This window comes from Rhamphochromis sp. 'chilingali' (assembly GCF_963969265.1).
Source record: "Rhamphochromis sp. 'chilingali' genome assembly, chromosome: 7".
Lineage (NCBI taxonomy): Eukaryota > Metazoa > Chordata > Actinopteri > Cichliformes > Cichlidae > Rhamphochromis > Rhamphochromis sp. 'chilingali'.
Genome location: NC_137934.1, coordinates 4,071,454 through 4,084,914, shown reverse-complemented (window position 1 = coordinate 4,084,914; position 13,461 = coordinate 4,071,454). Strand labels below are relative to the sequence as shown.

At 41.2% G+C, this 13,461-nt stretch overlaps 1 protein-coding gene across 7 annotated transcripts in view; it reads right to left on the bottom strand.

Moving 5' to 3' along the window:
• sox5 (SRY-box transcription factor 5) overlaps positions 1 to 13,461 on the bottom strand; it is a 116,772-nt gene that overhangs the window by 87,259 nt on the left and 16,052 nt on the right. For 4 of the 7 annotated variants that reach the window (XM_080886204.1, XM_080886205.1, XM_080886209.1 and 1 more), the window contains exon 1: positions 304 to 547. The exons of 1 other annotated variant lie outside the window; for it this stretch is intronic. In XM_080886204.1, coding sequence (XP_080742330.1) covers positions 304 to 380 — 77 coding nt within the window. In that variant the 5' untranslated portion in view covers positions 381 to 547. Of the gene's footprint in view, positions 1 to 303; positions 550 to 13,461 lie in introns of those variants that run through there. 2 more of the 7 variants (XM_080886208.1, XM_080886206.1) reach the window with 2 other exon arrangements.

The window sequence follows — 13,461 nt, the reverse complement described above, 5'->3', positions numbered from 1 at the left end:
AGAAGCATAGCAGTCAATCATCAAGTCTCCCCCCCTTACCGTCTCCCACTGTCACACACACACAAACACAGAGACGCACACACACTCTTCCAGACTCAAACTCAGCGGACTCGCTGAGACAGCTGCTCAACACACACGCGCGCACGGAGTCCGAGTCTTCTCTTCACACACAGCAACTTTCTGCTTTATACCCCTATCCTCCCTGCCTGCATCCCGCTCCGTCCTCACCCTCTGTCATCTGTATGTGAACGTGTGTATGTCTGTGTTTGTGTGCGTGTGTGTGAGAGAGAAAGCGTCACGTACCTGTTACACTCCTGAGGTAGCTCAGGCTCAGTGAGCATGCTGGAGTAAGGGTCCGTCTCTCTCGACAACAACAACATAAAACAGTCCCACAATGCTCAGATGAACAAGGTTAGTCTCCCAAAAACAAGACGGGATAGAAGTGATCCTTCAACCTCACACACACTGCTGATTCTCTCTCTCTCTCTCTCTCTGTGTTCCTCTCTCTCTCTACTCACACACTTTCAGCCTCACACCCTCCCTCTCTCTCTTTCGCTCTGCCTCCGTCCCTCCTCTTCTCCCTCCCTCGCTGTAAGCTGTGAGATCTATGCTCTGCTCTTAAAGGGCCAGAAGCACAGTCTCTTTCTCTTTCGCTCAGTGCATGACTGTGTGTGTTGGGGTTTGTGAGAGAGTGTGTGTGTGTGTATGCGTGTATGCAAAGGGGAGGGGCTGTTTGACCAGAGGGCTCATCTATCTCTCAGCGTAAATGCACAGCAGTGCTGCCCCCTTCCACAAGTCCATCTCTCTCTTGCCCCCTCTCTCTCTCTCTCTCTCTCTCACACACACACACACACACTGTTCAAACACTCAGTTACAGATCATGTAGACACACTTCAGAGTGATAGGACCACTACAAGCCCTCATACACTTTATTATGCAATAAGCAGGGAATTAATGACATGACACCTAATAGAACAAACTACACGCCTCGTCTGAACGTGATGCTAGCCGGGTTTTTTTCCAGGTTTAAATTGCACTACTGGGAACTTATATAGTCGTTTGCCACACACAGAAAATCCTGAGCATTAACTGCATTTAACAGGTAATCATTTTCAACTCTTCTGGAAAAACACCGCAAACAAAAATTCACTTAACTTACCTTAATTAATCACTTTTACTGCATTGCTGCAACCTTTTCGTTTGGGTTTATTTTACTTTAATATTAAAAGCTACACAAGAGTTCTACAGAAAGAAGTTGGTCCAAGTTTGACAAATGAGTAACTCAGTTTGGGCCATTAAACACTTCTACACACTTCTAATGCTCTTACTGAATGTATACATTCTGCTTTCATATTATCCCTACTCCAATGCTGTGGACTCATCCGTGCTTAATTGGTTATCTTGTCTTGTCCCAGCCTCTTTCACTGTCCCTTTGGTTCCACCGTGTTAGGAAAGTGAAGCTGTTTTGTGCTCAACTTTGATTCACATCACGCTTTTGACATGATTGGCCATGCTAACAGAGTAAAGTAAGAGAACAGTGGATGTGAAATAAACCTTGAAACGAGATTAATACGAGGTACCCCAACACTTAAGTGTCTGAATTATTTCAGAGTACTGACTTCCCTACACTACAGGTCAAAAAGCAAAATTAAATGACATTAATACTACTGCTGTGTCCTCTACCAGTCTTACTTTTCACCACACCTGCATTCGTACTTGAGCACTATGCCATCTCTTAAGTTGTTATTCCTTTGATATGCATTTAAAAGCTAATTTTTGTCATCTGGGCCAAGCATGATGCATACAACTCACATCCACCACCCAATCCAACAATTTTGCACAGTCCAAAGCACATTTTCTCACCTCTGCTTCAGACCCAGCATACTTGTGTAATGAGTCAAGTTTCTTTTAAAAGAGATGTATATCTACCAGTAGTCTACTTTAATCACCCATCTCTTTGTTTGTACCATCTTGACCTTTCCATGTATTACTGTGCTAACATTTGTTGCTATTAACATCAACATAATGTTAGAATATTTCTTTGCCTTTAATTGATGTAGGGGATAATGTCAAGGATATGCACTACAGGTATTGACGAATGACTTCTATCGTCCAGCCAATCAGAGTGCGCCTGTCTTCATGGCCATAATATAACAAATAAAACCCTTAAGTGACTTTAATTTCCTTTCATTTTCCTTTTTCTTTGATACAGACATTTCATTCTGCCACAGAGAACAGTCTCGTTACAAGAAGACAGCTGAACACTTCCAAAAGAACATATGCCGACGCTCACATGCATGAATGAACGCATGCACACACGCGCACAGTTTCAAATCACACAATGCACATATGCAACTCGACTGAAACCTTCACCAATCAACTAAAACCATTATGTCCTTAGGTGTGCGTACAACACGAATGCCTGTGTGTATGTGTGCATCAGTGGTGCATGCTGCTTGCAGCCCTTAGTGCTGTCAGTCACTATTAAGGGTGTGTGGTCTGCGTGTCACACACACGGCCAATCCAGCTATTGTTCTGCGGAGCACAGAGAAAAGCAGAGCTGACAGACTGCCACTTCTGTGATACTTTAACACACACAGACACACACATACACACTCAGACACTGAGAGAGGCACACACAGAGGAAGGAGGGAAAGCAAGCCCTGTCACTGTACCTACTGTAGACAAGCAGACACCTACTGTATGTGTGTACACACACACACACACACACACACACACACACACACACACACACACACACACACACTGCTGTTAATATAGTGAGAGTACATTAAGATGTAGTGATGAAATCAAAAGCTCATTTTTGACTTGAAACAGCTGGAAACAGCCTTTCACAACATCCATTTGGTAGCTCTTTTAAAAGCAATATTCCTAAGCAGTTTGACTTCAACCAGTTGGTGTGAAAGTAGATCTAATGTTAAGTTTTCTTTTTTATTCTCTGTACTTTTAGTATTTTCTGTCCATGAACATATATAGAAAAGTCAAGCCTGAGACTGCATTACTACATAAAAAAAAGAGAAGTAGTTCAAGGTCAGTGAAGTCCTCTTACCTTATGCAGGATCAAAAATTAACTTTCAGTCCCTAGAACTGTTACAAATGTAAAAACTGGACATATGCAACTATATATTTTTTTCTATCTTATTACCCATTTGCCATCTGCGAGTCTGTCTGCCTGTGTGTGTGTGTGTGTGTGTGTGTGTGTGTGTGTGTGTGTGTGTGTGTGTGTGTGTGTGTGTGTGTGCGCGCGCGCGTTTGTGTTATAAAAGCAAAATGTGGTCCGGGGAACACCTACTGCAGCAGGAAGTACCACAAAGGCAGTACTGAGTATTGTGTTTATTTGCCTGTCTGTCTGTGAACAGATTTTGTCAACAGATTTTACAGGTGTGTACCGGTAGTTCAGATTAAAATAAAGGCTGACTTCAGGGATGGTTGCAGTTTGACCTATGACATCAGAGTAAAGACAGCTGGAAATAAGGGGACAAGAGCTTCTTACCTCATCTGTATAATATTTACTCAGTTCAGTATCATTTCACGTTCTTTATTTCCTGTTATTGGGATACTTCACTAAATTGTATCCTTACACTTTGGCAATCTGTTTTTATAAGCTGACATGCTGATAAAATACTTCTAAATTGATCTGAATACAACAAAAAAAATTGGTGGAGACGTGGAGCACAAACACAGGAAGACCCACTAAATTCGGGTGAGGATCCAGATAAATAAAACTGAGGCAGGGGGTTGCGAATGACCTTTGAATGTACCCTTCAATGTTTTCTAAAACATTATGCTTAAGCTCTTTCTTGTGAATTATGTTCTCATTACTAACTCTAGATTTCTATTGTTGGACTACTACTGATATTCAGTATTGGTTCAGTCCTGCACTTCAATTTATGTCTGAAACAAGCTCGATTCTTCCATCCTTGAAGGCAGCTTCTGTTTGATTGGCTGCCCATCAGAAACAGCAAGTTTGAAAAGCAGGTGGGCTTCTGTGGTTACAGCTAAATCCCCCAAAAATAAGATGCCCATATTAGGGTCATCTGCAATTTCTTTGGTTCTGGCTTTGACTTCTTCTCCTCCCATATCTGCACTAACATGGCGTTATTATCTGTGGCGGCACCTATTGCAGCGGCTACCTGCGAGTAAAGGGAGCAATACACTTGTTGCACATTGGTTTGTAGCTGATGATTAGCCACAGGCAGATGTTTTAGGGAGCGGTTACATAGTAGTCCTCTAATGCATTTATCACCCTGTCATGTGTCTATCAATGATATCTTCCACACTCATTTATAGTCCCTTCAATTGCTGACATCGAGGACAAGAAAGAAAGAAACTTCTAGTTATTTCACCCATTTTGGAAAAGTCAGTAAATGTTCCTGGCTCCCTACGGTCTTAAGTCACCACATTACTGTGAATCGCCTCTCTTTAAGATTTTAGCTCATCCTACTCTCACACATTATTATTTCATTTATTTTATAAATACACTGCTACTTCTGGGTTTTCTGTAAATTAATGCGAACAAATGCAAACATAAAATGAATCCATCAGTATTTAGTTTACTTTATGTATATATAGTATGCCAGTAAATGTTATGAGATGGTTTTATCCAAACACAAAGCTACTTAGAGGGGAGAAAATGTCATGCGGAAATTAATGTTTTATACAAAAAGTTTGAGCCAGCAACTCAACACAGATGTCAGATATTAGCTTCTTTGGATTATCAACAACACTGGGTATAATAGGCAAGATTTCAGCAATGGCAGTGGTGTTATATAAACTACAGCATTTTATAGCATCTGAAACAATACAAAGTTGACCTTAATTGACCCATCAAAAATTTAACAGATACCGCCAATGGACGGTAATGTCTTTACAAGCTGTAGATGACAGAAACACCGTGACTTTATAATTAGATAACCTTTTAACAGCAACAGGTTGCTTTGACAGGACTAAATCTAATCACATTCCCAACTAAATTGAGCCTCGATTGAAAACGGCATCTCTCCTTGACCCCGTGAACAGCTGCAAAACCAATGATAACCTCATTTGTGCATTACAGAAACTTAATTTCTCCATTATGTGTCTGAGTCGCCAGCAATTGGTCAACATAACGGAGCAGCGCTGACCTGGGCACACTCTTTAGCCTGCTCTCTGTCCCCGCTGGAGAACACTTTGAGAATGAGGATAAGACTCATATTTGTTGTGTTTTCAATACATGTTTATGAGAATAACACTCACACAATAGCCATGGCCAACAGCAGCTATGAGAGTTCACTTGCCATGAACTTAGTTGAGATTAATTTTTGACTTGACAATGTATTATATAGTCGATAAGATGTTGCAGGGACAATGCAAATGCACAGCAATCAGCCAACCCGAGCGTCATGTATAAAAAGCCTTCTGTGGAATTTGCACAGAAAGCATTTGTGAAAAAATAAACTTTTCTTCTTTTTATTTCAGGGACAACCACAAAATCAACTTTGTTTTTCTCTCTCCTGAAGTGTTATTTAGGTTGTTTTACTGGAAGTTTCCCCAGTTGTGCAGATAGAAGTGTAGAAATATCTCTCTTCCCTTGGATATAAAGGAAGCAGCTGGCATTCCACTAATCTAAAAATCCACAAAATTTGTTCGGAGCAGTTTCATCGACATCCGTCTCAAAGAAGCATACAGCTAGCTAGCATTACAGCTGACTCAATTGGAACATCCTTACTGTTTACACTGTGTCTCCAGTATGAGCCTTCCATCATAGATAGATGCAGACTGAGTACCTTACAGGTATATAACCAACCGACACAAGCGGAAGCCTCTCCAATCAGTCTCACCTCTGTCTTGGACTGCAGCTGGAGAGCAGGAATTAGGGGCACATGAACCGTCAGTTTCTCGGCAGAGTTTCCGTACAGCTCAGAACTGATGCTCCAGGCGTTACCACCTGCAGGCCATGATAATGGAGCTGGATTATTCAAGGATTTCACAGGCTAAGACAAAAGCGGCCTGTCCAGCAGGGCAGTCACAATTCATCAAATATACTTGTTGCATCACCAATGTGCTTCAGCGGCCTGCCCAAGTAAAGTCTATGTGCAGGAAAGCCTACATGTCTAGAGCCAATATCACCAAAACTGTGCAACTCACACCAAAACAACCTAGAAGGCTCTGTCCTCTAACACAGAGTGCTCTAGGAACAACCAGTCTCCCAATAACAAAATACTGCCTGCAGTTCGTGTGTTGCAGAAGAATTCAATTAAACAAAAGGACCAGAACTTATTGTTTTGGCTGATTTAAAAAACAGGATTCTGAAGTCATTCCTAAGTTTCAAATGTTTGAGAAAAGAAAGTGTCACAGAGCTGCCCTTCGAGGACAAAGCGCACACAGAACCAAACACACCATCACAGAGACAGGAAAAAAAAATACCCAGGCGATACAGCAAACATCCACTGTGCTGCAGATACACACACGTATCACACACTCATTCACTACCAAAGGGGAAAAAACACAGAGAGGCTAACATGTACAAACAACACACACACACACAGTCCATTACAATGAAACCGTTGATGGGAGGCCCCCGTGTCGGGACCCTAACAGCTGTAGTGCATTAAGGGCCGACTATGTGCAAGGGCAGGGAGAGACCGGCAGCAAACAATCCCAAAGCCCGAAGATACACACACACAGTCGCACACATCACCCCCACATTTTCACAAACATTCATGCGCCATATTATGCAAATGCAGAGACACACACATCAGACACAATGTGGCAAATCAGTAGTTATGGACCTAAGAGGGCTTTTCGTGAAAGAGCAAGATCGCGTCTCGAAAATGACAGTTTGCATTTAAATCGGAGAGAAATGAGCGTGCTAAAGATTGTTGAATATTCCTGTGCTTTGTTGCTGTGAATCAAAGTTCTGGGGAAGAGCTGTCCAAAATTTTGCATTTACCTTTTCCTTTTTTCTGTTGCAGCCATTCTTCATAAGACAGAAACGGTCAATAATTTGCTTTCAAAATGACTGCTTTATAGTGATTAATGATTATTGGGTCTAGGATCCTAAAAATAAGTTCAGTAGGCAGCTGTACACAATTTCAATGATAAACAAGAGTGCATCAGACTGTGTGTAGTTACACTTCAATCATTAACGTGATCCTCTTTGATAACATAACTATACCACAGTTTCTGTGGCCAAATATTGTGGAGAGAGATAGTCGAAACAACAGCTGACAAAATTATTTCAGCTCAAGTTCTGTTTACTCGTTTATCTTGGGGCCACTGACTGTACCACACTGTCTTAATAAGCAGGTGCAGTATGCTCAGTTGCCAGAGCACCTCCAGGACTTCTTATGTTGACAAAGAAAAAAAAAAAGAAAAAAAGGTTGAGTTGGAAAGAACAGCCAACAAGTCTTCTAAATTAAAACAACCATTTAGTTGCATTAAAGAACAACACAAGCATTCTATTCTTGCTCCCCCATCTGCAAGTCAAAATCATTGGAGGCCAAACTGCAAAGCTGTGTAAACACAAAAACTGTTTCTGCTTCTCTTATGCTTCTTCTTTCTTATCGTCTTCTGCCGTTCCAATCTATAGCAACTCCTAGAAACATAAAATTAAAAGTTTTCAAATTTGGCACCAGTTTTTTTAATCAGAGTTGGGAACTTTGGCACCACCAATGCACTTATTATGTTTTTTAACCATAAGCCCAATTTTTATAAGGTGGAACACGAGGAACTGTTCAATGCAATGAATTAAGCAGAGTTTAATGGCATCAATTTTAGTCATATTAGATTTTTGGAAAAACCTTAAAAACCCTAAAACTGGTGATGAGGTGGCCCAACAGGGAGTGAAATCAGCAATGCGTTCGTCTATCAAGCAAGCCTAGGCCTGCATTTTAAGAAGCACACACTATATTAAAGCTTTGTCAACATGTTAACCCATTTGATGCTACCACCATACTGCATTTTATCAAGGGGTTTATGGGTAATCCTCAGATCGCACCTCACAAAATCCCTCATATAGAACTTAAATTTTCAAAAACCATCATAGTTAATCTAATTTTACACTGAAGTAATGTAATATCAGCAATTATATTGACACCAAACTTGGGGAAAAATATCACATTGTGTTTTTCTCTATAATAATTCCACCAGACTTTTATATGCTTTTATAACCCCAGTTGCTGCAGGGGGAGCTTTGTCACTTGAAGGTGACCAGATGTCTTGAGGAAGCTGCTGAAAGAACCGATGCTGTACTTCTTATGAAATCATCTCACCTCATGTTCCACTTCTGAACACTTACAGACTCTTTTTTTCAAGGTCAAGAAGGAACTGCTAGCCTTAATGCTGAACCTTTGGCATTTGTCCATCTTACATAGCAGCTTGAGTTATCCAGACGTTGAGGTTTTGAAATTGCGTTAAATGAAGCAAAGCTAATTATTTCAAGTTGAGCTGCCTTACTCACACCTGACGCGCTCTCAACCAATGCCGTGGCAACAACTAGTTCAAGTTTAAAGTGAGAATCAGAATGGAGATGTTCTCTGGGTGAAAATGCTTGCCTGATGTCAGAGAAGAATGGCCAGAGAACTTCAAGCTGACAACATGCCAACATTTACTTAAATAAACCCCTTATTACAACCAAGATCTGCAGAAGAGCATCTCAAATGCAAAATGCATTGAACCTTGAAGTAGATGGGCTACAGCAGCAGAAGACCACACCGGGTGACACTCCTGCCAGCTAAGAACAGGAAGCAAAGGATACAATTTGGGTTCACCTAAATTGAACACTGGAAAAACATTGCCTGGTCTGATAAGCCTCAATTTCTGCTGTGGTGTAAACATGAAAGCATGCCTTGTGTAAACAGTGGTTGTGGTGTAATGGTTTGGGGGATATTATCTTGGCACACTTTGGACCTCTTCGTACCAACTGAGCATTGTTTGAATACGACAGCCTACCTCGGTATATTGCCATTCTTCAAGACCATCTTCTGATGGCTGCTTCCAGTTGAATAATTCCGGCATGCCACAAAGCTCAAATCATCTCACACTAGTTTCTTCTTGAATAAGACAGGGAGTTCATTGCAATCAAATGGCTTCCAGAGTTACCGAATCTCAGTCCAATACAACACCATTGGGATGTAGTGAAACAGAGCATTAATATAATGGATGTGCAACAAGTTTGCAGCAACTGTGTGATGCCATATGGACCAAAAACTCAGAGGAAACCTTTTTCAATCTGTGTCAACAAGAATTAATGTAGTTCTATTTGCAAAACGCATCGAACAAAAAGTCTAGTACTACTGAACATATCTGTCGAACCTGCTAGGGATGCATCTATGGAGGGATATTTAATTACTAAACATTTCCTGCTGATAAGGGATCAGTACAAACTGTTACAATGTTATCTACCAGTAGAATAACAAATGACTAAAACATATCTTATATTGTTCACCTTACATTTATAACACTAGCACTAGAACTAAAGTATCAGTGACACAAAGAGACACCAGAAAGAAGAAGAAAAAACAGATCCAAAAATACCTGCAAAGTCTTATTGTTTCTCTGAAGGTCTACACAATTGACATTGTTGCATCAGATATTACATTCTAGGTTACATCGCAGGACAGTCTTACACAAATATCAGATAACATTTCAGAATTGCGCATGCAGGCTCTCTCTCCACCTGTCTCTCAAAACTCTTCTCAGTCTCAGGGTGAGCTCATATATCAATACCTATGGCATCTTTTCTTCTCTCCCTCTCTCTCCTCTTTCTAGGGAGAGGAGGACAGAGGAGAGGCCAGTGTGGAGAGGCGCAAAACCGTGTGAAGTGGCTTTATCGTTGGGAGACACGTGCAGGCAGAAGACTCCGTCTGAAGGCTGAGTGGCAGGCGGCAGAAGCCATTAAGATAGAGCCGCTATCTCTTGCTGCCAGGGTCCTCTTAATACAGGCAGGGACTCGGGCCTCTGTCACCCACACATGCGCACACACACACACACACAGAAGCACACCTTCACTCCTGATGTACTTTAACTGACACACAGCGAACATGGATGTAGACATGTGCGTGTTCATTTACACTTACAAGCAATTCCTTATCTGTGTGTCTATTTTACCATCCTGAACCCATCAATCGTCACATAGGGAGGAAAACTGAAGAGATAAATGGGCAGGTAGACGGGTGGAGACCAGAACACAGACAAACAAATTACTGTCTCTGCCTCTTTTACGACCAAAGTATAGTGGTGTCAGTAATGTGAGGTAAAGTGCACGCCACATTTACTGTTTTGAGACATCCATGTGTAACTCATAAGATGCCTCACCCTTACCGAACTTGTTTGCATCCACAATTTCTCTCCTTCTCCCGTAGAAGTGGAGGCACTAGTGGAATGGACTCTAGGAGGTTGCAGACTTGTCCTGAAAACTTTTAACTGCTTTACAATTAAATACTAAACTGCCAACATTACTGCATGAAATAAATATTTTGGTTTGGTTGTTGTCAGAGCTGTAGAGTAAATACAGAAACCTGGAGATTCTTGTTCTCCTACAAAAACTCTTCACACACCTTGGATCTGGCTGAACCAACATGACAGAGAACAGTCATGGTAAAAGTAAAGTAAATTCTAAGATTTTCGGATGTAATAAAAATGATCTGGTCCTTATGCATTTGATTGATTGATCCTCACCAAGTGTGAGCACCTCTATAAAAACAGAGGTTTTGGCAGTTGGGCAGTAGAAAACGACTAAACAAGTATGGCTTGTTGAGAAATCACCTTCCTGTTTAAAATGCATGCCTCCATGCCTTAGGTCTGCTAAGGATCTGAAAATGCTAGAAGACTCTGAACAATATCCTTTAGATTTGGGCCATAATGCACAGCACCGTGTGCATACACATGCATATCAGCACAAAAAACCATCATCTGTCAAACACAGTGTCATGATTGTGGCTTGTTTTGCAGCTATAGGAGCTACAGGAGCCGGGTACCTTGCAGTTGTGCAGTTATCCGTCAACTCGTCTGTGTACCAAATAGGGCTGCACGATTTTGCATAATATGAGAATCACGATTTTTTGGCTTAGAATTGAGATCACGATTCTCTCATGATTCTCTTTTACAGTATAAATATTTATTGCACTTATTAACTGCACATCAACTTCGTAACAGTTGAGACTGAACATAAAAACAATAAATAAACATAAAAACAACAAATGTCTCACATTTTGTCGGTGCTGCAAAATGTTGTACTGCTTGAAATTGCGTGTATAGAGCAGGTAGTGCAACAATAGAAAAATAGTCGCGGGACGGCACTGTGTAGCGTTTGTCTAGGGTGTTGATCATTTTCCTAAATCCCTCGTTTTGCACAGTGTTGATGGGAGCCATATCTTTGGTCAGGTGATTAGTGATAGCCTCCGTAATTTCTTTGTGCCTGCGGGAGTTCGACGTGTATAGGGAAGCGTTGTATAAGGTTCCCGTTATTGATGTTTGGGTGGTTGACCGGGACGGATTTTCTCCTGTCACTTTCTCGTCATCCCTGACGTGCACTCCGTTGTTTTTTCCCTGCTAATTTTAGCATCACAGGGCACAGCTTCTGTATCATGTGGTATAAGGCTCCGCCCTTGTCATTTGTTGAGCAGGAAGAGTGAGCGCTTGTTTTCATGCAGATTACGCCCCGGATCAAAATGCGGTACAATCGTCGTCATCTTTTTTTTTTTTTTTAATCGTTGTCATTTGGAAATGAGATCGCACATAAGTATGAATCGAGATCGCAATTTTTTAACGATTAATCGTGCAGCCCTAGTACCAAAGTATTCTGCAGTCAAATGTGAGACCATCTGTCCATGAGATAAAGCTTGCCTAAAACTGGATCATGCAACAGGACAATGATCCCAAGCACAGCAAATCTGCAAATGGCTGAAAATGAAAAGAGTCGAGCTCTAACAATGGCCCAGTGAAAGTGTGTGTATATATATATATAACTAGGGATGGGTACCGGTATCGGTTCTGACACAAACGGTAGTAACCAGACCGAAAAACAGCGCACATTTCGGTGCTTTATTTCGGTGCTTTTTTTTTTCCTGAGCTATGATAGATTCTGTGTTAGATTCTAGCCAATCATTTTACGTTTCCAAGGATAGTAGGCGGGTCCAGGTACGTACGTTCTTTTAGAGCAGAGCTACAGATTAAAAATGCCCAAGGCGAAGCGGTCAAAAGTCTGGCTGTACTTCACAGCAAAATATGCAAACTCAGCAGCAACAAGTGCTTCAAGCTGATACTGTGATACTGTCAAAGGAGGTAACACCTCAAATCCGATGAAACACCTGGCGACGCATAGCGTTTTTTTAAAAGCCGAGAAATGCGCTGTATTTGATAGCTTGCTGCAAGACCTCACACCGTGCACATCTACTGCGGGTGTGGTGCCTGTTATCGGACCCGGAGTTAGCAACATCCCCCAAAAACCCGAAGAGGAGAGTCCTGGCCCCTAGCCCTGCCAGTGTAGCAGAAATGATGACGGATGATGATGCAGCAGCAGCCGTTCTTCTCTGCGTGAGTAGCTTCATGTTGTTCGTGTGTAATTTACGTTGAGTAGGCTAACCACGTTATTACATTAATGCATGTAAGGTGAACTAGCAAACATCATCATAGCTACATGCGGCTGTCTTCTTGTTTGATGGCAGGTACTTCCTTCACCCCGGCCAAAAAGGCTAAAATGACCAAAGAAAAAGGAAAACAGCTAAACACGAGAGGTTGTTTAGCTGTTTTCCTTTTGTTTAAGCACTGCTTCCAGCCAAGAGTGATACCATATATGCCCCATAGCTGCAGAAAAGGCTAACATTGTTATCTTTTTACAAAAAACAGCTGAACATGAGAGGTTTTTGGACAAAGTTTGTGTTTTTTCCATTGTTTAAGCACTGCTTCCAGCCAAGAGTGATACCATATATGCCCCATAGCTGCAGAAAAGGCTAACATTGTTATCTTGTCACAAAAAAACAGCTGAACATGAGAGGTTTGTGGACAAATTTTGTGTTCTCCATTCTTTAAGCACTGGTTTGAGCACCGGCATGGTTTCAAAAGTATCGGTTTGGCACCGGTATCGGATAAAACCTAAACGATACCCATCCCTATATATAACAATTTTTATTTTTTAAATATCAAAACTTAGAATTTCAAATCACGTTTTCTAATGCACTAAATTGACCTAATTTTAAAATCTTGTAAGGATCACTTTTGATGTCCATCTCAAAACGACAGAGGATGTACAGCAATGTACATTAATTTTTTTATTTTTGTTTTTATCATGGCTTTATAATGAGGAGACATGGCACTGAAAAAAAATCTGAAAAGAAATCTATGGAAAGAGTTTATTTTTAACATGACTTTATCTGCACTGGAAAGGTTTTACTCCCTCTGAAAAATAATGTGGGCCATGAAGTCCAAGCCTCAAACCTACAGTACTTATAGTAATCTTTG